We start from the raw sequence: 24587 nt of genomic DNA, 5'->3' as shown, positions 1-24587 counted from the left end.
AATTGCTTTGCTCAAGAATTTCTGTGGTACTAAAACTGGAGGCTGCTTCTTGTGCCTTCTGTTCAAAGGTTGAAAAGACAGCTGCCACGTGTGTGCATACGTGTGCAAGAAAGAGTGTGAGAACCAGATGTGGTGGTTCACGCCTGTATTCCCAGCAGCTCGGGAGGCTGAAAGAGGAGGATTGTGGGTTCAAAGCCCGCCTCAGCAACAGAGAAGTGCTAAGCAACTCAGTGAGACTCTGTCTATACATAAAATACAAAATAGGGTTGGGGATACAGATCAATGGTAGAGGGACCCTGGGATCAATCCCCCAGTACCAAAAAAATTCTACAAAATCTGAAAGACTGGCCAGGTACAGTGGCACACGCCTGTAATTCCAGCAGCTCAGGAGGCTGAGGCAGGAGAATCACGAGTTCAAAGCCAGCCAAATCACAAGTTCAAAGCCAGCCTCAGCAAAAGTGAGTTGCTAAGCAACTCAGTGAAACCCTGTTTCTAAATAAAATACAAAAATAGGGCTAGAGATGTGGCTCACTGGTTGAGTGCCCCTGAGTGCAATCCCCAGTATCAAAAACAAACAAACAAACAAAAACAATTGAAAGACTGGTGATCCCAGCAGCAGGCAGAACTTTCTTGATTCACCCCCACCATGACATCTCCCCCTAGATTCACAGCCATCTTACCCCTACGATGACTTTGCTTCTACTTATAACCCAGGCCCCCCACCACCACCTCTTAAAAGTCCTTCTTCTGCAATCAACATATTTTTCTCTAGAACTGTTAAGACTTTTCTTTCCAGTGACCTCACTGAGCCCTACTTTAATCTGCCTCCCGGAGGTGCTTTCCTGCTCCAGTAGCCAATCAGCTGATGCACCTGCCTCCTATGAGGCCCCCGGTCTCCACCCATCCCACTTGTATTCTCCCAGATTAATCTTGTCACCAGATGGCTCCTTGCCTTGCTCCAAGCTCCTGGAGGCTTCATGGTCTCATCACAATAAGAACTCACTCACCAAGTTCTTGCCAGTCACTGTGCTACACATGTGACTCATACTTACCCTTCTATTTAATTTCCATGACCACTTTATGAGGAAGGTATCAGTTTTCCCTTTCTCCAGATGAGAAAACTGAGGCTTCCAGTGGCTCATTGACTTGGTTAAGTGGACCGAACCAAGACTACAGCTGGGATGAGAACTGAACAGTTCAACTCTGGGGCTGGCCATCTTAGTCACTTAGCAATACTGCTCTTCCATTGCTGAAGCTTGGCATGGAGCCCTGCCAAATGGTGCTGGCTTCTCCCTCCTATCTCCTGCTATTACTCTCCTGGAACGCTTAACTCTAACCAAACTAGTAATTGTTTTCCTAACTAGTCACACCTACTGTTGTTCACTCACCCATCCTCTCAGTCTACAGTAAAATTATTACAGGTCTTTCGGGGGGGGGGGGGACTAACTAATGATCAGTTAAGAAACCAAAGGTATTCCAATGAAATGGCTGGATACAAATGTCATGTATGTAATGATATAATATGTCTTCTGAAAAAATAGAGAGTCAGAACTGGGGATATAGCTCAGTTGGGAGAGTGCTTGCTTTGCGTGTACAAGGCCCTGGGTTCAATCCCCAGTATTACAAAAAAAAAAAAAAAGACTGGAAGGAAAAAAAATAGTTGTCTTGCAGTAATTTGGTAACTGTTTCCCTGTTTTTTTTTTTATGCTTTATCTCCTTCCAAAATTTTCTACACTAACATACCTTAATTATTAGAAGGAAAAGAAAAAAAGGAAAGGAGGAAGTAGGAGAAAAGGAGGGAGGGTGGGAAAATGAAATGAGGGAGACCATCACAAGGGATAACTCAATTTTGTAAAAAGATATTTAGAAAATTGTTCTGTGTCCTACAATCTCAGGGTGAGGAGGGCTGACAGGGATGTCCAGATGCACACTTCTCTGTGCCAAGCCCAACACTGTACGTAGGCTGCAATCAAAGAGGAATCCACTGGGACACTCCCTCTGTCATCCCACCAACGCTTCCATTTCTGATTGAACCTTCAGCCCACTGCCACCTGACAGAATCCAACTGCTAACATTTGTTCCTTTTTCAAACCAAAAGATGGGAACTCTGTCCCCATCTTCTCTCAGCAATATTGCAAATTGTGCCATTTTTGAGGTAGCCCCATCCATCATCCCTGAAGCAAGCAACAGAAAGAACAAGAACTTGAGGGGCAGGTCTCCATGGCCACATGTCCCAGCATGGCTACTAATTAGTTCTGTGCTCTCAGGCAATTCCTTACAGTCTAACTTCAGTTTCTTCTGTAAGCAGGGAAGATGACAGCGCTGGTCTGAAGGCTGCTGGTGTGCTCAGCATGCAAGCGGCCTGGCCATGTGCAAATGAAGGTTAGCTATCACTGCTATTCTGACTCTCACTGCCAAAGTAAACTTCCCCATTCCTGTGACTGTTTGACACCTGGCCTTTCTCTAAGACTCCCAGATCCCTGAGGAACTGTCTGGCACACACTTTTTTTTTGGTCTCTACTATCTAACCACTACCACTTAGCCACTTCTTTCAGAGTTATCACTCAAATATATCTGTCAAGTATTTTCCAGTACTACCTATTCCTACTGTCTCAAATCCCTTGTCCTACCTAAGCACCAACCTTTGTGACCTCTGATTTGACTCATGGGGCCTTCTCTGGGCATCCCCCCAGGCCTTGCATCCTACTCACCTATCATCTTCTGGAGCAACAGTGAGTTGCCTTTTCCAAAGAGCACACAGAGGTCCAGGATCTTTGGGATATCAAAGAGGAAGTTGTTATAGAGGATTTCTCCAAACACAGAGGGGGAAAAGAAGTGATCCTAAGGGAAAGGATAAAAGAGAGAAAGAATGGAGACTGTATGTTAACACATTGTACAGTTACAGCAAACTCATGAGAAAAAACCTCAGGCCCTTCAGCTGGGGACTGGCCAATCAATGATGATCTGCCCACATGGTGGATGGACATCCATGTCTGAGCAGACCCAGCACAAGTCATCCTCCATTTTAACATAAAAAGAAGCAAACACAGCTGCACGTGGTAGAGCACACCTGTAATCCCAGTAAATGGGGAGGCTAAGACAGGAAGATCATAAGTTCAAGGCTAGCCTCAGCAAATTAGTGAAACCCTGCTTCAAAATAAAAGCAAAAAGGGCTGGGAATATAGCTCAGTGGTAGAGAAGCCCTGGGTTCAATCCCCAGTTTGGGGGATAACCTAAGTCAGGGGAAAGAAGTCACAACATACTCTGAAACAGACGTGGAGGATTTGTTCTGAACACTTACTAGTAAACCAGCATGATATCTTAGATTTCATAAAAATATTCCAGGGGGAAAAAAAAAAGAAAACTCTGGAGAGATAAAATACAAGATGGAGGGGGGGAGGTTGTGGCTCAGTGGTAGAGCACTCGCCTAGCACAAGTGAGGTACTGGGTTTGATCCTCGGCACCACGTAAAAATGAAATAAAGATATTGTGTGTCCACCTACAACTAAAAAATAAATATTTTAAAAAATACAAGATGGGGGCTGGGGTTGTGGCTCAGCGGTAGAGCGCTCGCCTTGCACATGCGAGACCCTGGGTTCGATCCTCAGCATCACATACAAAAATAAACAAGTGAAATAAAGGTGTTAAAAAAAAATACAAGATGGACAAAATGTTAGAAATTGTTAAAGCTAGGAGAGGAGTACATGGAATTCATTGTATGTGAAAATTTTATATAAATATATGTATATATTTGAAAATTTCCATACTACAAAGTTCTTAAAACAAAGAAAGATCTTTTTTTTTTTTTTCATAGTGCTGAGGATGGAACCCAGGTCCTTGTGCATGCTGGACAAGTGCTCTCCTATTGAACCATGTTCCCAACCCAGTAATGACTTTTTTTTTTTTCAGCAATGATCTTTTGAAAGGGCATACAAGTTCCTTTAAAAAGTCAGAATTAATGACTTTACCCTCTGACGCACAAGTAAAGGCAGGCACACGTCACCTGGCTAAGGGCCCTCGGGTCCTACTGATGAAAACACTTGGTGTAATGCAGATGGCCTGGTGAATTAAGAGGATAATAGAGGTGGCATAGAATAAAGGCAGAGGGAAGACAAAGAGGAAACTTGATGCTTCTAAGAGCCTTGCTTCTCAGGGGCAGAGAGTCCACACAGAGGTGTCGGGTGTTGGACAGTGACCTGTCATGGGATCAGAGGCTTACTTTGGATTCCTTGTGAGTGGACATGCGAAGGAAGGTGAGGAAAACGCTTCGATGTAGGTGCTTCTGCATATCAGCAACCTCAGGGGTGGGGGCCACCCACTCATCAAACTTTCTGGGGACATAACGCAGGTAGGAGTCCAGGCACTTTTGCAGGGTCTCATCAAAGATAACCTAAATCAGGGGACAGGGGAGAGAAAGGATTTATCCCTGAGGCTGAAGGGCTCACAGGTGGACTGAGCTGGGGCTCATGGCCCATCAGCTCTTGCCTACTGCAAACACTCCAACCCCAGGGGACCAAAGAGGTACGAATGAGCTGAGGGATAAACACAAGTTTCTAAAAATGACACTCTGGAAGGTGTGTAAACATCACTAAGATTGTGATATGAGACGAGCACTCCAAACCACAATTTGCTGTTAAGAATCCAGTGTAAGAAGTAGACAAAAAAGCACCTCCTGGGGGAAGAAAAACCACAGCAACCAACCAACGACATGTCATGGGCTTTGTCTTAGCATTAATTTTGATAGAATGTTACCTGGCACCAGAATTTATCGTGAGGCAAGGCCAGGAGCCAGTCGAGGTCATTGGCTACGAAGGTGGCGCGTTCCAGGTACTCCTCCACTAGGGCAGGAATGTTGTCTTTAGGGGGCGGTTTGTATAACACAAAATACCGGTCTGCCTTCTGCTCGGGGTGCTACGGATCCAAAAACCACGTGTTAACGTGGCAGAGGTTAGTCAGCGAGGGCCCATTTGCCAACCCACAGCAATGACAACACTTGGCTGTTCCAACCAGTGACCCTCCAAGGAGCTTTTAAGCATAAAGAACCAAGTGTATCTAACAAAGGGGGCATGGTTGTATCCAGGGAACACGAGACGGTTGTTAAAAACCATGTTTTGGGAGAGTATTTAATGCCATGGGGCCTGGGGAAAGGTTAGGGGAAAAGAAAGCAGGACACAAAACTCTTCAATATAATCAGTTTGGGGGTTATTTTAAGTACACATGTTTGTACACTGGTACAGAGTTTAAAAAACAAAGTTAGGGCAATGAAATCCCAAAGCTAATACGGTAACCCACATTGACACTTTGCTGGAAAAGAGGGGATTGTGACTTGAATATATTTTCCAATTTTTAAACAATGAACTTGTATTATTTTATAATTTAATTTTTAATTATACAAGTGAAACAAGAGTGTCTTTTCTTTCAAAAAATTACAACATGCCCTGGGGTATAACTCAGCGGTAAAGTGTGTGCATGAACCCAGCACTGAAAAAGAAAAAAAAAAAAGGAGCAAAACAATGCTATAGAGAAGGTGAGTCACACCATTCACTGGGTGTCTTGGCAGATCTTTTCTAGGTGTTTACATTAAAATATAGTCATATGAGGACTGGGGTTGTGGCTCAGAGGTAGAGTGCTCTCCTAGCACATGGATCCTCAGCACCACATAAAAATAGATAAATAAAGGTACTGTATCCAACTACAACTAAAAAATAAATATATATTTTTTAAATACAGCCATATGCTGTTTGGGTCTGTTTCTTCTTTCTAAAACAAATAACATCATACTGTACATAGCACTTTTTTTTTTTAATAACCAGAAAAAACAAATCTCACTATTTTTTTTTTTTTTTGAAGCAAAGATTCTAATCAAGTAGCTGCAGGTCTCAGCTTAGAGTCACAAGTTCTCTCCTTCAGGCCTTACCATGCCATGAACAAACCTCACTTTGTTCATCATAAAGAAAAGAAGATAGGCTCAGTTTTCACCCCATCTACATAAGGGTGACTTTCTCCAGGGGAAATGGTAATAGAAGGCAGGCCAGGCAACACCTCAGCTGTTATCAATAACAGCCCCCCCACTCTGTGGCTATTGGTCCAGAGGGTATGGAACAATTGAGACTAATATTCATTGACACTTTACCTCTCAGGCCAGGCTACTCATTTCCCCAACACACACACACACACACACCCTTGCGATTCTACCTTCCCTGCAACCCTACTAACATTTACTGGGCTCCCACTGGACCAGGTGAGGGCACATGTGAATAAAAGAATCCAGGTGCTCATAGGGCCCACACTGGGAAAGAAGCATATCTAAGCTACCAAGGGAGCACTGAACAGAGGAAGCGACCGCTCAAACCTGACAGAGAACACAGGGAACACAGAAGGGAATTAATGGTGCCTAGAGGACAAGGGATGGCTTCCTAGGCAGGTAACATATGAGCTGAGCCTTAGATGAGAGGAGGTAAAGGACTTTTAGGTGGAAGAAATTACATTTTTTTATGGAGGCATAAAAATGGGTCATAAGGGCTGGGGTTGTAGCTCAGTGGTAGAGCGCTTATCTTGCATGCGTGAGGTGCTGGGTTCAATCCTCAGCACAACATAAAAACAAATTTAAAAAAAATAAAAAGGTACTGTGTCAGGCTGGAGCTGTGGCTTGGCAGTAGCACACTTGCCTTGCATATGTGAGGCACTGGGTTCGATTCCCAGCACAGTATATAAACAAATAAAATAAAGGTCTATCAACAACTAAAAAAAATTCTAAAAAAAAAGGTATGATGTCCAACTACAACTAAAAAAAAATTTGGAAAAATGGGCCATAAAAAGTGCAGAGATTGGGGGGCTGGGGATGTGGCTCAAGCAGTAGCGCACTCACCTGGCAAGCACGGGTCGCTGGGTTCGATCCTCAGTACCACATAAAAATAAAATAAAGATGTTGTGTCCACCGAAAACTAAAAAAATAAATATTAAGAAATTCTCTCCTAAAAAAAAAGTGCAGAGATTGGGCTGGGGTTGTGGTTCAGTGGGAGAGTGCTTGCCTGGCACATGCGAGGCTGTGGGTTCAATCCTCAGCACCACATAAAAATAAATAAAATTTTTTTTTAAAGTGCAGAGATTGCACTGGGTGTTGGGATATGAATTTGGAGAATGCTGGAACCATAATAATGAAAGCCACCATACTGAGGACCTATCCTGTGCTGGTTGCTGAGTAGGCATGTCCCATAGCCCACTTCTTATTCTTCTTTTTTTTTAATCTACAACCAGTCAAAAGGGAGATGGTATTCACCCCATTTTACAGAGGAGGAAACAAAGACCCAGTAAGGTTCAGGAACTTTCCCAAGGTCATTGGATTAAGGAGGCAATTGAGGCAGAATTTGAAACAAAGCTTATGCTGTAGATGTACTAAACAATCTATGGAACCCATGTGCTACCCAAGTTTAACTGCTTGTCCTTCTGACCCCAGTTCACCTTCTCCAGGAAGCCTCTCTGACACACACCCTGGTTGGAACAGTTCACCTGAGCTCCCTACAATTCCCCACACCTGCACTCTGTGCTTACCTGTGACACTTGTTGAACAGCATCACGAGTGCTTTCAGAATAGCATTTGTTGGGGACAGGGAGAGAAGAAGACACAGACTAGAGAAGGGCACAAGGAGACTTTTGTTTTTAGTTGTTAGTGAACCTTTATTTTATTTTTCAAATATTTTAATTGTAGTTGGACACAATAACTTTATTTACTTTTATGTGGTGCTGAGGATGGAACCCAGGGACCCACACGTGTGAAGTGAGTGCTCTACCGCTGAGCCACAACCCCAGCCCCAGGACCTTTATTTTATTTATGTATTTATATGCGGTGCTGAGGATTGAACCCAGTGCTTCATCCGTGTGAGGCAAGCACTCTACCACTGAGCCATAACCCCAGCCCAAAAGGAGACTTTTGGGGAAGGCAGAAATGTTCATTGCCTTGATTGTGGTGATGGTTTTGTGGGTATATACCATGTCAAATTCAATCAAGTTGTATAATTTAAATATGTAAAGTTTACTGTCCTTCAATGATACGTCAATAAAATTACATAAAAAGGAGTGCCTAACTTCTCAACTGTGACCCCCACTAGCTATAGGTCTTGGGGGCAGTCAAGAGCTTTTCCCACCTTAGCATCCCCAGTTCCTAGAACAGTGTCTGCTAATGAGTGGACTTTCTATATACATTTTCTTGTTGGGCAAAGGAATAAATGGAGGTTACAAATGACCAGATCTTGCCAAAGTCTTTGAAGGTCCTTGAATACCAAGCTCAAGAGCAGGGACTTCTTTTTTTTCCTTGTAGGTAACGAAGGAAGATTTCAGAGAGGGGAGCAGCAGTTGCGCCCTCTCCTACCCAAGTCCATCCCACCTTTCAATGAGCCTGGCTTAGGTCCTATCTGCTCTGTGAAGCTATAAGAAAATCTGCTGCCCATCAGACTTTCATGTATCTTGTAAGGAACTCTTTTGCACTGTTTTCCAAATGTTCTTATTGTATGAGACTTGTCTTCAGGAGCCCAGTCACCCATTCTGGCCCCAGACTATGTCTTGTGGGTCTTCAAGTATTTGCTATTCGAATGGTAGCTACTCAATAAATGCTAGTTCTACCTACCATCCTGCTTGGGGTCTTCTGTTCCCAACTTGAGACTTAAGAGACAAACTAGGGCAGGAACATATCTCAAGACAATTCTTTAGTAGCTTCCTGTGCCTGTAGAATAACATTCTTCAGTATGACCAAAGAGATCCTTCCTCAACCAGGCAGCTGTCCTTCTCTATTCATCCCTCTTCTCCCCATTCAATGTTGCTATTGTCATCACCACCATAACTGCAATTTATTGTGTGTGCCAGGTTCCATGTACAGTGCTAATTCACAGATGTTTCAATTAGTCCTCGTAGCCACCCCACAAAGTTTGGCCTATTATTACTCTTTTTGGATCCTGGCTTAGAGAGGTTAAGTAATATACCAAATATGTGTGAGATTAATGCAAAGCCTGTGCTCATTCGCTCTGCTGTACTGCTGCCACTTACAGTGACTAGTGGTTGGTGTAAGAGTCAGGGTCTCTCAACACTCTGGCATTGCAGACTTGAGTCCTCCAGCCAGGTCCTCCCTTCTGCCACTGCTCTGCCCAGCTAGTGCTTATTTGTCCTTCAATGACCAGTGCTAAATTCCTTCCTCCAGGAAGTCTTCTCTGGCTGCATGTGCCCTCCTGTTACCCTAAGACCTTCTGTCACCACCACCACCCCACTGATCTAGAGAAACAGCCGTAGGTTTTGACTCACGTCACAGCCTGGCCTTCCTTCTATCACAACTCTGATCACCCTGTCAAAAAGCTACTGGTCTGTTTCTCTCCTAGGCCATACACCCCACAAGGGCAGGGACTATATCCTTTCTCTTTGTAGCTCCAGCACCTGGCATTAGGTCTGGCTTTCATTTACTGACTGTTTTCTGAGAGCCTAATATGCACCTAGCACTGAGAAGCCAAGAGTAGAGCAAAGGGAACAGGCCCCTGCTCTCTGGATCCCTCAGCTAACAGCCTAAGTATTCATTAAGTACATAGGAAGAATGGAGGTAGTAAATCAGACCCAACCACCCAAGGAGCCAGTCTCCACCAACACAGTCCAACAGAACTTTCTGTGACATTGGAACTGCATAATCTTCATATCTGGCTGGCCTATGCAGTAGGCCACTTAAATTTATTAAATTAATAAATTAATTTAATTTAATAAATATCCATTTAAACTTATTAATTAAAAATCCAGTTCTTGCCGGGTGCAATGGTGCACTCCTGTAATCTCAGCAGCTCGGAGGCTGAGACAGGAGGATCTCGAGTTCAAAGCCAATTCAAAGCAAAAAATGAAGAGCTAAGCAACTCAGTGACACTGTCTCTAAATAAAATACAAACAGGGCTGGGGATGTGGCTCAGTGGTTGAGTGCTCCTGAGTTTAATCCCTGGTACCCACCCCCACACACACCCCAAAATTCCAGTTCTTCAGTCCACATTTGTAACAATAGCAACATTACAAGTGTTCAATAACTACAGGTGGTGATAACTTCCTCTTGAGTGGCTACCATTCTGAACAGCACAGTTCTAGATTTTTCTGATAAATATACTCCCTATATAACAAGGTCATGGAAAAGAAACAAGAGACCATATAACAGAGAGATTAAGGACATGGGGTTCTGGGACCAGCCAAGCTGGGTTCCCATCCTGGTTCTTCTAATTTTCTAGTTTTGTGATCCTGAACTCTCAATTTCCTCATCTGTAAAATGGGGACTATCAAAATATCCACTCACAGGGCTGTGATGTGGCTTAAATGAGATAATCCAGGTGAAGTGTTTGGATTGGTTTGGCCCAGAGCAGTATGCAATGAATGTTAACTACTACTATCAGAGACTGTTTAGGAAGTAATAAGAAGCTATCCAGACAGCAGGAAATAAAACACTTAAGTTGTGTTTCCCACAACTTTACGCAAGTCCCTGGAAAATACTTCCTCCCACCTTATTTAAGTAAGCTCATATGCTTGGGAAATCAACAAGTGAGTACAGGAACTCCAGTCCCTGTGACTATCTCCTTCTTCAGTAGCCTGGCATCTCTTTGCAGTTTTAATTTCTCTCTGCAGCTGGGAATCAACAGGTTCACAGCCTCCTTAGTTTTCAGTCTCACAAGCCCTTCTGGAGTCTCTGTACCTGGTGCTTCTTATCCCAGGTAAGATAAAAGACGGCCCAACCACTGAAATCAGCATTCCCACCAAAATGTGGCCAGCCTGACACCCAACCACTCCCACAGGATCAAATCCCCAAACCTGGCTTGGAGCCAGATCCATTTCTAGCCTAGCTTGGGCTGAGTCAGAATTGCCATTGGACTGATTGGAAATTAAATGCTTTGGGTGGGAGGGAGGAATTGGGGTGATGACATGGAAACTACTACTCAAATTCAGGCTGCTGCTCGGAAGGAAACTTCTACACTGGGCCTGAAAGGGCCTAGTAGTTTCTTAACTACTGAATTACTGACCATGGCCCTCGGGTCATTCTTGCAACAGATAAGAAAGGAATTTACTTTTTGCTTCTGAAATTGCAAGATTGATAGTATCAGGCTGAATGGCCTCGGGCACCGGCTCACCAGCGCTGGTGAAGTCCTTGGTTTTCCTGTCTTCGGGTCCTTGTGAGTGATCTGGAGTTGGTCCAGGGGCAAAGCTGGCATTGTGCTGCGTGACCCTCCTGAAAGGAATATGGATGGGAAGAAGAGAGCAGACACACAAACTCCTGGGAACAAGGCCTGTTCCAGGGCTGATCCCACAGCCAGTCAAAAAGCATCCACCCCTGGCCTTCTATGTTGCTCCTATGAGGGCCTCCTGATCCAGACAAAGTGACCTTTTCCCTGTCTAAAGCAGTAGTTCCCAACTGTGAAGGCAAATACTTCCCAGGTGACTCCTGCCCCCTTTGAGAAGTACTGGCTAAAAATACCTAGATTACCATCCTTCCTTCTTTCTGGGGACTGAACTCAGGACCTTGTGCATGTTAGGCAAGCACTACTACCACCCACCTACCACCAGTCCCCTAGATTATCTGTATTAATAGCTCCAGCTCTGCTCAGTAGCCTATGACCTCTGTGAAGACACTGCCTGGAGCTCTTCTCATGATACCTTTCCTGTGGCCAGAACAGGCCTGGAACAGATGTAACCTCATCAAATGTTTGATGAATGATTAACTATGAGGACACTCTTCGTATAACTCTCACTGGATCATAAGTCTTTTAAGAGTTAAGATCTTAGTTCTTTTAAGAACCATGAGCCTTTTCTTGCTTGTACAGGGTGTTAAGATTTTACCTCTCTAGGCTTCAGGGAAAGTCACGATGAACAGAAGGATAAAGGAGGGAGAAAAAATTCAGAGAAACCTGTCATCACAAGTTTCTCTTCACAGAGGCCTAAAGGGGCCTCAAAGCCAGGGACCTGGAGCTGAGAGTGTAGCTCAGTGGTAGGACATGTGCTTAGCATATATAAGGTCCTGGGTGCAATGCTCAGCACAAAACAAAACAAGAATCCATGGAGTGTCAGATCCCAGGACTCTTGTCTTCCCATCCAATGTTCTTTTTACTATAAGCTTAGCCTGACCCATAAGAGGGACATACTTGTTGGCTAAATCATGGAATAGCAGTGACTAAGGTCCCTCAAAAGACATGTGCATTAAAAGGCCAGCCTGGGGCTTCAAGTGACACAAAGAGCCTGGCATGGTGGTGCACACCTATAATCCCAGCAGCTCAGAACGCTGAGTCAGAAGGCTCACCAGTTTAAGGCCAGCCTCAGCAATTTAGCGAGACTGTAAGTAATTAAGTGAGACCCTGTCACAAAATTAAAAAGGTTGGGGATGTAGCTGAATCCCCAGTATCAAAAAAAAAAAAAAAAAAGACACAAAGATCAGTCAAGGTTGAGAGGAGGAAATCATCACTGCTTGAGCCCTCAGACAAACTGAGGGGTGTGATCTGCCATATTTTACCAGATGTCCTATATCTCAGATGTTAGGCCGTGCGCTGGTAATAACAAAGACAGACTAATAAGAATAGCAATATGGGGGCTGGGGTTGTGGCTCAGAGGTAGAGCGCTTGCCTCACACATGCGAGGCCCGGGTTCAATTCTTAGCACCACATATAAAAGAGTAAAAAATAAAGGTATTGTGTCCAACTACAACTAAAAAATAAACATTTTTTAAAAAAAGAATAGCAATGTTTTTTGTTTGTTTGTTTGTTTGTTTTTAAAGAGAGAGATATTTTATTTATTTATTTTTTTAGTTTTCGGTGGACACAACATCTTTGTTTGTATGTGGTGCTGAGGATCGAACCCGGGCTGCATGCATGCCAGGTGAGCGTGCTACCGCTTGAGCCACATCCTTAGCCCAAACAATATGTTTTTTAGATAATGAGTGCTCTTCTAAGGGCTTTTCTTTACTTATGTTACCGTGCTTTACATATATTAATGTTTGCTACTCCAAGGATAATTCTATTTTATGTGTATGAATATAAACACGTATGTATCTTTATACATATAAACGTGTGTGTATGTGTGTGTGTGTGTATATATATATATATATATATATATATTGTGTGTGGGGTGTGTGTGTGTGTGTGTATAAACTTTGGTTTGGTACTAGGGATTGAACCCGGGTATATTTTACAACTGAGATACATCCCCCGTCCTTTTTATTTTTAATTTTGAAACAGGTCTCACTAAGTTGCTGAGGCTGGCTTGTGATCCTCCTCCTCAGCCTTCCAAGTCACTGGGATTGCTAGGATTATAGGCAAGTGCCACCATGCCTGGTAGCCACTCTGACCTTCAAAGACTTTATGAACTGTATGGCCTCTATTATTATCCTCCTTTTATCAGTGAAGAAATAGAGGCTCAGAGAAGATAAGAAACCTACTCATAGTCTCACAGTGAGCAGGTGGTAAGGCAGGGTAGCTCTTAACCATTTGGTATACTATGCTGTATACACTATGCTGTGTAGTGTCTAGTGGAACTTAGGGATGGGGTGGGGGACAGGAAAGCATTTCCAGAGGAAAGGCTAAAGAATCAGGAGAGGGAATATAGGTGGCGCTCAGTGGTAAAGTACTTGCCTAACATGAGAAAAGCTCTGGGTTTGACCCCCATCCCCATCACTGCAAAAAAAAAAAAAAAAAAAAAAAATCAGGAGAACTTTAGTAGTGTCAGTAGCGGAGACTAGCCAGGGAAGAAGCATGCAGAAAAAACAGCATAACAGGGAAGGAGATGTAAGCAGGTAGGTACACAGGAACCTTAGTTCTGGTCTGGTTTTTTTGTTTATTTGTTTTAAGAGACAAGGTCTTTCTGTATTTCCCAGGCTGGCCCCAAACTCCTAGGCTCCAGTGATCTTCCTGCCTTAGCCTACTGAGTAGCTGGGACTACCAGGACATGCCACTGTATCTAGCTATGTATGTTACTTCTAATCAAGTTACTAACTTACTAGCCTCTCGTAACAACCCAAATAAGGATCACAAGAATTACTATGCTCAGATGTCCAAAGAGCATCCTGATTTACACAAGGCAAATATATAAGAGGCCAAGTTGAATTTGATGCCAGTTCTTTTGCCTTGGCATTTAGGGTTCTTGTACCCAGCATGCCAAAATATATCCTTTTTTCCTAACCTCTAGTGATGCTGAAAGGGCAGTTAGAAAAACTAGTGGGATCCAGATGCAGTGGTACGCACCTATGATCCCCGCCACTCAGGAGGCTGAGCAGGAGGGTAGGAAGTTCAAGACCTGCTTGGGAAACTCAGCAATACCCTGTTTCAAAAAAAAAGGGGGTGGGGTGGGGATATAGCTCAATAGTAGAACACTTGCCTAGCATGTGTGAGCCTTTGGGTTCAATCCTCAATACTGCAAAAACAAAAAAAGAAAGAAAAAAGAGGAAACTCTAATGGTTTCAAACCAGTGCAAAAGTCTAAATGATTCACAAGTCTAATTATTTCCAGGCTCACCTACCAGAGAGGGTAGTGGGAGTGTTAGGGGTGGAGGCTGAAGGTGGGGAAAGAGTCATAACGGGAGGCAGCTCTGCACCATTTAAATTCTAGGATCCAGTGTCCAGGCCTAGACAGGAAGAGACAGCGCCTGCTTTCAAAAGAAATTCACTCCTACAAACCAGTATCTGCCAAGAGCAATTTAGGGTAAGGCTGGGGTGGTAATTGAAAACAGCTCTATATTCCTAGAACCTGGGTCCAAGCCTGGCTCCATGTGTTCTCACATATGTTGTAACTTCAAGACAGTTCTTTTAATTTCTCTAACCCTTGATTTTCTCATCTATAATATTGGAATAGTAACAGGAGCTGATCTTTTAGGGTTGCTGTGAGAAATGATTAATGCTAAGTGTTCAATACAATCCCTGGTACATAATAAGCACCCCATCAAGTTTAGTTGTTGTTATCATTCAAGTCCCAACCACAGACAGAGCACTTTGGGCTTCTTCATTTATTTAGCAAACACTGACTGAAGGCATCCTGTATTCTGGGCTTATAAATGACTATCATTCAATGATGGAGCTATAACAGGAAATCACCAAAACTGGAGCTCAAAAGAAAAAGAAAGTCCCAGAGAAGGTAATCTATAACCTGGATGTTGAAGGTCAGGAAGAAAAGTTGGGCATTCCAAACAGAGAATAAAAATGAACAAAAACTCGGAGCCATAAAAAGTATGGCTTTGAAGAAAGAGGGAGGCATCTGGTGTTGCTGAAAATGCAAGGTCAAGGAGAAGATGACAGAAGTGAGGAGAGAACAGTCAGATAGGGAATACAGAGTCAGTTTAAAAAGAGTCTCGAATGTCATGCTAAAAATTTGCCTTTTATGTGAAGCAGTGAGAAGTCACTTAAGTAGGGAAGAGACATAATCAAAAGAGATGATGATAACCTGCTGGCAGGAAAGACCTATGAACTACCTGAGAACAAATACTAACGTATTATTCATCTTACCCATTCAGAGACTTTTCAGTATCTACGATAAAGTAGGCACCAATACCCAGAGAATACTAAGGTTCACAAACAACAGCCCTGATTCTGCCCTTCAGAGAGCTTTAGTCTTTATGGGAATGATGGATACAAATCCAAGAACCATACAAATAAAAACTAATAGCATACTATATAAAGAAGGCTCAAAAAGCATTTAATATGGAGAAATGGACTTGAGGGAAGGAGGATGTCAAGGAGTATTTAAGTTTTCATCTAAAGTATGGGTATAAATTAACTAAGCAAAGATTAAACTTACTTCCCAAAGGACAAGAGACAATGATAATGACTGTGTCTGTGCCCATCACTGTATCCTTTATGTAGGCAGGGCAACGGAAGCCAAAAAAGTTAGGAAAGGGCTTTCTTTAGGAAGGGAGCTGGGAATTCCAATATGGAATTCAGGCATACACAGGGATATTGTTGCCTCAATTTCTCTCACTGCCATCACTCTTCTAGTCTCAATTTAACATTACTCTTCTCAGAAACCTTCTTAGATCGCTCATCTAAAGTAGTCAGTCTCCCAGTTACTGTTATATCTTTGATTATATTGTGTATTTACTTGTCATTGGCTGTCTCTACTTACTAGACTGCAAGCTCCATTGAGGGCAGAAGTCCTGTTTGCCTACTCTTTGCCTGGCACTTAGGAGGCGCTCAACAAGTATTTACTGTATGAATGAATGAACTCCAAAGAAACTAAAGTCCCGAACGCGGGACGTGGAAACTACGGCTCCAAGGTCATTCTGGAGCCAAGTCTCAAACCCGGGGCTCCTGACTCTAGCTGACTAGCCTCAGGGGGCGGCTCACGATCCCAGGTGGGGCTCACGTTCCCTGGGGCGGCTGAAGCCTCGGCCCCGCGGTGGAGGCCAAAGACAGGGGATGCCAAAGCCGCCAAAGTGCGGCTGCAGTTCCTCCCGAGCCCCAGGCCCCGCATCCGGCACAGCACAGCCAGGAACTCACCTCGCCAGCTCCACTACCGGCGTTGTGCCGCCGCTGCCGCCGCCGCGGATCACAGTGACAGCTCTCGGAGCTCCCGCACTTCCGGGGTCAAACGGCTATTCCGCAGGCGCAGACAGGAAGCCCTGGCCTGGCCCCGCCCCCGGCGCTAACTGCCGCGGGGAGGCCAAGCCCGGGGCCTCGCCCTCGTACTTGAAACTCCGCCTCTTCGAGGAGGGGGGCCTAGTGGAAGCCACGCCCCCTGCCCCCTGCCCCCTCCTGGTCAGCCGATGCCGGGTTACGTGAGTTCATCTCTTGGAAAATCCAAGTAAGATATCCCTAACGGCTTCTCAAAACCCCGGGCTTTCCATCTCCTCCATCACCGTTTTACAAACTTAATGCAGAAGAGAAGTTAAAACAAGTCAAAAGCATAAACATGATGTTCAGCGAGAAATGGCATGTCCTAAGTACAGACTGCGCTTTTATTTATAGGAAGTTCTAGAACAGGTACAACTAATGAGTGGGGATGGGGTTATGGTTGTCCCCTCAGGCTGGTGAACTCAGCCCACAAGCAAGGCGGGGATGTTCCCTATCTTCATCTTGGTGTTGGTTGCATAGACGGGTTAGAAAATTCATCAAATTGTACACTAAGATTTGTGCACCTTTCAGTATGTATGCAATACAAAATAGTTTGGCTTGGTTTTAAATCAGAAACGCCTCTTAAGAGCCAAATGCAATTTTTCCGTAGAATATCTGAGGTATATGTAGGGTTAATGGTGCCCAAGCCTAGATATTGATCAGAATTATCAAGAAAAGCTAGTTAAAAATACTCATCCCTGGCTTTATTTCAGTGCCTTGCACACAGTAGTGGTTCAAAAACAATCATCTCCATTATCATTAGGATGTTATGGAAGCCCCTAATGGAGCACAAAACCCAGTGTTAGGGAGTGTGAAATATTACCCAATACTCTCCTAGTGCCAGCCCCCACTGTCTCTCCTAGGACTCCAAGAAATGCTCAGTCCAGTGCCTGTACTCAAGGAGCTTACAATGCAAGAAAACCAATAGCTTTGAGACAATGTGATAAATGAGATCACTAAGGAAGTAGGGGATATGAGCTATAAAAAGGGGGGGGGGTTGATAATTATATATTGCTTCACAATAAAGTCCATAACCTTTGCAGCTTAGAACAACACATACTTATTAGCTCACATTTTCTGTGGGTCAGGAATCTGAATATGGCTTAACTGGTTCCTCTGCATCCAGGTCTCCAATAAAGCTGCAACCAGGGTGTAAGCCAGAACTGTAATCTTATCTGGACACTCAATTAAATATGGATCTGAGCCAGATGTGGTGGTGCATGGCTGTAATCCCAGTGACTCAGGAGGCTAAGGCAGGAGGATAGCAAGTTTGAGGCCAGCCTCAGCAACTTAGTGAGGCCCTGTCTTAAAATGAAAAAATTAAAAAATGCTTAGGATGTGACTCAGTGACTAAGTGCCTCTGGGTTCAATACCTAGTACCAAAAATAAAAAAGGATCAGCAGAATACACATGCATGTAATCCCAGTGCCACCAGAGGTGGAGGCCGGAGGATCACAAGTTCAAAGCCAGCCTGGACAACTTAACGAGCGAGACTCAGTGTCAAAGTAAAAAAAGTTCAATGAAGTGACAAAATAAGAAAAGTTCAAGGTGTAGCTTAGTAATAAAGCATCCTGAAGTTCAATCCCCAGTAACACACACACACACACACACACACACACACACAGACTCTGCCTTTGAGTTAACATGGTCAGGTTGGGGATATAGTTCCTAGTGGCCAAGTACCTGCTTAGCATATGTGAGGCCCTAGGTTTGATCTCCAGCATCACATACATACACAAAGACAGGCCAAATTCAGTTCCTTGAGGGTTTTTGGACTGAGGGTCTGAAGTCCAATTTAGATTTTGGTTAAAGACTATTCTTAGTTTCTGATCACATGGCCTTCTCCAGTATAGTAAATTGCTTATTAAAGCTCTCAATCTGAGAGAACAGTCGGAAGCATCTGCTAGCAAGACAGAAGTTGCACGCTTACCTAATTATGAAATTTGTGTCACCTTTGCCATGTTGTATTAGTTAGAAGCAAGTCACAGGCCTTGCCCACAGGCGATTATACAAGGGCATAAATACTAGGAGATGGGGATCAGTAAGGGCCATCTTAGAGTCTTCCGATGCTTCAAGGACACAGGACATTACATACCCAGGTCTGCAGCAGAGGAAGTAGAGGTGCAGGGAGGTAAAGTCAACTGTGATAGTAATGATCACATCCATCATACCCTTACTTCATCCAAGGCAATGGACTGGGCATTACACATATGTTATTTCTTTGACTCTTTATAGGAATTAGAAGAGGTAGAAACAGTTATCATCCCCATTCTGTAAAGAGTTTTAAAGACTAGATTAGAGTCACAGAGCTACTAAGTGCACAGAATAGGAATATAAGCATCTCTGTGGTTCCAAAGCCTTCCTCATAGCTTTTCCAAGAGCCTTTCCAAGCTCCAAGAGGCAAATTTGGGGGTCTGGAGTCCAGGAAGAACTCCGAGGTCAAGCGCCATAAGGTGTGTTAGGACAATGTATTCTTCCCTCTTTTGTTTCTTCTTCTTCTTCCTCCTCCTCCTCCTCCTCTTCTTTTCAGGAAATCTGATCTTCTATTGACATGGAGGGGACAGAAAAAAGTGCCAGGAACTCTTTGGCTTTGTTTTTCTGTCACCACATGCATTGAACACACAAAAAACACAATCTTTGTCTTGGTGATCAATTGGGAGGAAATCATTTATAGCAGACTTTGGTACAGGGAAAACTTAAAATAGATAGGACTTCTGGAAAAACATGTATGTAATATTTCCATTTTTCCCTATCGGTACAAAGATATTCATGTCACTGAAGTTTTGGAGCTAAATAACATGACTATAAAAAGACAAAATATATCCCATAAAACAGTAACTTCGCCAAACATAGCTTAGTTTCTTCATCTTTAAAAGGGGCCATTAATGCTCACCTCATCATCTTTAGAGGCTTCAATGAGGTAATACAGAGACAATGCCAAGCACACAGTAGGGCTCAAAAATTTTTGATAGGAAAGAAGGAAGGGCTGGAAAAAAAAAGGGAGGGAACCAGAGAAGGAGGAAAGAAAAAAAAGAGAGAGAGGAAACTCCTTATCTATTGGAGTTTTATTCCTTACATTTTTAAAAGTTTTTCTTTTTTCTTTTTTTTTTTTTTGCTGGGGATTGAACCCAAGGCCATGCATGAGCTAGGCAAGCCTCTTCCACCAAGCCCAACCCTTACATTTTTTTTTATCTTTCTCTTTTGCCTGAAGAGATTAATAAGGAATGTGAGCTTACAAAGGAGACATCATTGTCTGAGCTAACGTGTCCAACTGAAATTAAATTAAAAAGCCAATTTAATAGGAGAAGGCTCAAACCATGCATAAAGTTTACATGCAAATTATTCAGGCTGAAGAATCTCTTGGCCTGAATTTTTCTCCAGATGAAAAGAAAAACAACAACAAGTAACTTACTTTAAAAGCAAATATTAGGGTTGGCAAAGGAGGGGAGCATCCATGGTGCTTATAGGCAACCAAATCTAAAGTAACTAGGAAGAGAACTGTCAGTAATTGGAACCAGAAAATCAGTATAAGAATATGTGGGCCTGAGTCCTTCCTGGCCCAGGCACTCTGAGTCACCTCAGATGGATTACTGTTGCTTTCCTCTGCTTTTCAGTCCTTTAGCAAGTGTGTGTTTATGGAGCACTTTTGAGATTGGCCGTTGTGTGGCCAATTTCTCCAATTGTGTTAATTTCTCCAATTTTCGCACCAATAGTACTTGATTTCTCCTTAGGGAACCATCCCTCCCACTTCAGTCCACATGGAGAAAGTTGGCTCCTTAACTAGTCTTATCATTTGGATCTGGAATGTCTCTAAAGGTCCAAGTGTTAGTCCCCCATGGTGGCACTAGTGGGAGGTAGTGGAACCTTAAGTAAGAGTTTTTAGTTAATTGGAGCATGCCCTCACAGGGGGGCTGTAGGACCCTAGTCTCTTCCTCTTCTTCTTTTGGTTCCTAATCATGATATGCCACTACAGGTTCAAAGCAATGGGGCTAATTGCTCATGGACTGAAGTCTCCAAAAGCATGAGCCAAAGTAGACCTTTGTAAAAATAAGTTGATTGTCTCGGGTATTTGTTTTAGTAACAGAGAGATGACTAACACATCCAGAATTTAGGGATTTGAGTTTTGTTAGATATCTAGTACTATGCAACAAATCATCCCCAAATGCAGTAGCTTAAAACGGTTTTAATAATTTATTATCTTACATGGTGTCTTTGGGTTGGAATTCCAGGGTAGCTTGTTTGGGTGGTTCTGGCTCAGAGTCCTTCAGGAAGATGCAATCAGATGTCAGCTGTGACTGCAGTTATCTGAAGGCTTGAGCAGAGCTGAAGGATGTCTTTCAAGGTAGATCAATCAATCATGTTGCTGACATGTTGGTACTGGCTGTTGGCAAGAGGCTTCATTTCAGCTCTTCTCCCGGAGCTACTTGAATGTCCCTGGCTTCCCTCAAAGGGAACAAGCCAAGAGATCAAAATAAAAGCAGCAATCCCTTTATGACCTAGCTGTGGAAGTCACACACAATTACTTCAGCCATATTTTTATTGGTCACATAGACCAGCTTTGGTTCAGTAATGGAGGGGACTATACAAAGGTATGAATATCAAAAGGCAAGATCATTGGATGTGGATGTGGTGGTGCACACCTGTAATCCCAGTGGTTCAAAAGGTTGAGACAAGAGGATTGCAAATTCAAAGCCAGCCTCAGCAACTTAGTGAGACCCTGTCTCAAAATAAAAAATGAAAATGCCTGAAGATATAGGTCAGCAGTTAAATTCTCTGGGTTCAATCCCTGGTACCAAAAACAAAACACAAAACAACAACAACAACAAAAAATGGGAACCATCTTAGAAGTGGGCTATCCCATGATTTAACATTTGTCTGGCCAATTGGCATATTCCAAGTCCTCAGTCACAGTGATTGGCTCAAGAATAGATACATAATCAAAATTTATCCACTGATACCCAGTTCTGGGATCTTTATTTGGAGTCAAAGTTAAATTGAAACTCTATTTCTGATGCATGCAGTATTAAGAATAAATTAAACCTGGAATCACCAAAGGCCACTACCTGGAATCTAAAAATTAAGCCAACATAAAGGTAGCAGAACTGAGAAAAATAACAAGAAGCAGGTGGGGAAAGGGGTTGTGGGGCGGGGCAGGGAGGAATGAAAGAGAGAGATGACATACTTGAGACCTGGATCCAGATGCACCTGAAATCAGACACCATCTAGACTTTTCTCATTTCTATTTTGCATAAGCCACTTTGAGTTGGGCTTCTCTTGCAATACCAGTTTTAGATGCTCAGTGCTTCTTGTGTCTAATTGATCAGCATTTTCTGAAGATTATGACTGGTACCCAGTGGAGTAGGAGGGATAAATTTGCATAATGTTCAAGTCCATGATCACAAGGAATAGTGGGAATCACAAGTCACTATATAGGAATGGAAAGATGTTAGTTTGTGGATTGAACTTCTTGGGAATTAGTGAATTGGTTCCCACCAATTGGTATTCTTCAACTGGTCTTGTGTGTTAATTCCAGATGTGTATCCTATTCACTGAGCAAAGTTGGATAGGATGCTTGCCTTTTTTTTCACTTTATAAAATTGTTTATTTTTATTACTTTTTTGAGAACCTCACTTTAAACAGCATTATTTATTATTTTGTTTTGGCTGATGCTTTTTTAACTGTGAATGAAATGATGGGATGGGAAGTGTCAGAGACACTGGTATTTCTTTTTTTAAATATTTAATTGATTTTGTTTTTTAAATACATGATAGTGGAATGCATTAAAATTCTTTCTTTTATAATTTTTTAAAATATTTTGTTTTAGTTATAGTTGGACACAATACCTTTATTTATTTATTTTTAATGTGGTGCTGAGGATCAAATCCAGGACCTCGCCTACTCTAGGCAAGTGCTCTACTGCTGAGCTACAACTCAGCCTCACATTACAATTCTTATTACACATACAGAGCACAATTTTTCATATCTCTGTTTGTATATAAAATATGTTCACACCAACTCATGTCTTCATACATGTACTTTGGATAATGATGTCCATCACATTCCACCATCATTGCTAACCCCCGTCCCCTCCCTTCCCCTCCCACCCCTCTGCCCTATCTACAGTTTGGGCTGCTTGCTTTCTTGAGTTTCAATTTTCTGTCTGCATCATAGGAATAGTAGTTATTTGTTAACTTATATCTATCCACTCCACCAAAATTCACTGAGCACCTACTATGTGCCAAGTATTATCTAAAAAGTAAGAAAATAGTTCTAGCCCTTAAGGTTTTCATGATCTAATCAGAAATGTGAATAAAATGTGAATCATGACACAGGTTTGAGAAGTAGGGTGACAGATGTGTTTTTGTGTTTCAAGGTCATAAAGGGAAAAGCCTTTCATGTGGAGGGATATATATATATATGGACTTTCTAGAGGGGATATTGTTTAATCTGAGTTTTTAGTGACTCTTGGAACTACAGGTTGGAAGAGCCAAACAGGCAAGGAACAGAATCTAGAAGAAGACCCAGAGGTGTAAAAAAAAATGGACCATTCAGGAAATTGCATAAATGAATATGGTTTGAATCTCAGGGAATGATGATATCTTAAAGAGAGGCCCGATTATTACAGGTTTTTGTGGACTGTGCTAAAGAGTTGATATTGGGGAAGCCCCAGAGGTTTTGAATAAAGCAAAGAAATTTCAGGAAGATATTTTAGAAAGATAACACCAGTAGCTAAGGCTGGTAACAAGAATGGAGCTAGGCCTGGATAGCAGTTACCTATTGCTGCATTGGTATCCTAAGACTTAGTGGCTTACAAAGGTTTATTATTGTTCACGGTTCTTTAATTGACTGGACTCAGCTGAGCAGTTCTGTCTCAGGTGGTATCAGCTGTGCTTATCACTTAGTTACATTCTACTGGGTGCTCAGTGGAGGCTTAAAGGAACATCTAAGCTTCATGCTTGTGTCCGTTAGCAGCAGGATGTCTATAACAGGGGGAAGCTCAGTAAATGGCCCCTCATCATTCAGTATACTACTGCAGTGAATCTCAAGCATAGATGATTTTCTCCTACAGGAGCACATGGCAATGTCTGAAGACATTTTTTGGTTGCTAAAACAGGAGCATTGGGCTGGGGATATAGCTCAGCTGGCAGAGTGCTTGCCTTGCATGTACAAGGCCCCGGGTTCAATCCCTAGCACCACAAAACAAAAAATAAAACAAAACAAAACAACAACAACAAAAAACCAGGAGCATCTAGTTGGTAGACACCAAGAATGCTGTAAAACATCCTATAATACGACGACAGCTCCCATTATAAACAATTGTCTGGCTCCAAATCTCAATAGTGCTGAGATTAAGAAACCAAGCCTGAGTTTTTACATGGTGACTTGGACCCCAGGAGGGTAAGATTAGAAGCTGCCAGATTTCTAGGCGTAGGCTCTGGAACTCACACATCATTTCTTCCACATTCTGTTGGTCAAAGCAAGTAACCAAGGCCAGCTCTGATTCATAGGGAGAGGCATTATTCCTCCTCCCCCTTCATGTACAATCACCAATCGGCTTTCTGTCTCTATAGATTTTTGGTGGTCATTTTTACAGGCAATCAACCAAAGCCAGGGAGATTACTGAATGAGAGGATTCATGCGAGAGGTGAGAGTGTTTGGAGATCAGGCAAAAAAATATCCTCATGAGAAAATGAAATAATGGCAGTTGAAATCTCTTTTCAAAGTGTTACATAAATATACTAGTTTCATAATCCACACTGTCCCTAGCCAGCAACTGCTGTCCCCAGCAGTTTTCCATTAAGCCAGGCTTTCTTTCAGTAGGCCTCTGCTCTGAGTCTGCCCAATCCCCCTGCCCTCTGTCGATTCATCAAAGCTTCTGCTGACTCCAGAAGAATCTAGAGAATGATCATTGCAGTGAAAGTCTCAAATCATCCCCCAGGGCCTCTAATAAAAAAAAAAAAATCTGCTTGTCATTCTCCCTCACCCCTCTGGGTTTTAGTGA

The 24587-nt window shown here is 42.8% G+C and overlaps 1 protein-coding gene across 6 annotated transcripts in view; it reads right to left on the bottom strand.

The window, feature by feature from the left end:
• The window catches only part of Ascc2 (activating signal cointegrator 1 complex subunit 2), a 42808-nt gene extending 26217 nt beyond the window's left edge, over nucleotides 1–16591 (bottom strand). The window contains exons 1-6 of one of the 6 annotated variants that reach the window (XM_048784908.1): nucleotides 16472–16591; nucleotides 11133–11230; nucleotides 7552–7629; nucleotides 4753–4911; nucleotides 4220–4390; nucleotides 2712–2841 (exon numbers count right to left, since the gene is read on the bottom strand). In XM_048784908.1, coding sequence (XP_048640865.1) covers nucleotides 2712–2841; nucleotides 4220–4390; nucleotides 4753–4911; nucleotides 7552–7629; nucleotides 11133–11213 — 619 coding nt within the window. In that variant the 5' untranslated portion in view covers nucleotides 11214–11230; nucleotides 16472–16591. Of the gene's footprint in view, nucleotides 1–2711; nucleotides 2842–4219; nucleotides 4391–4752; nucleotides 4912–7551; nucleotides 7630–8623; nucleotides 8720–11069; nucleotides 11231–16471 lie in introns of those variants that run through there. The other 5 variants (XM_048784909.1, XM_015500196.2, XM_015500198.2 and 2 more) reach the window with 5 other exon arrangements.
• Nucleotides 16592–24587: the final 7996 nt, after the last annotated feature.

Source organism: Marmota marmota, unplaced genomic scaffold (genome assembly GCF_001458135.2).
Source record: "Marmota marmota marmota unplaced genomic scaffold, marMar, whole genome shotgun sequence".
NCBI classification, from domain to species: Eukaryota; Metazoa; Chordata; class Mammalia; order Rodentia; family Sciuridae; genus Marmota; species Marmota marmota.
Note: the sequence above shows the minus strand (reverse complement) of the source record. Positions and strands in the feature narration are given on the sequence as shown.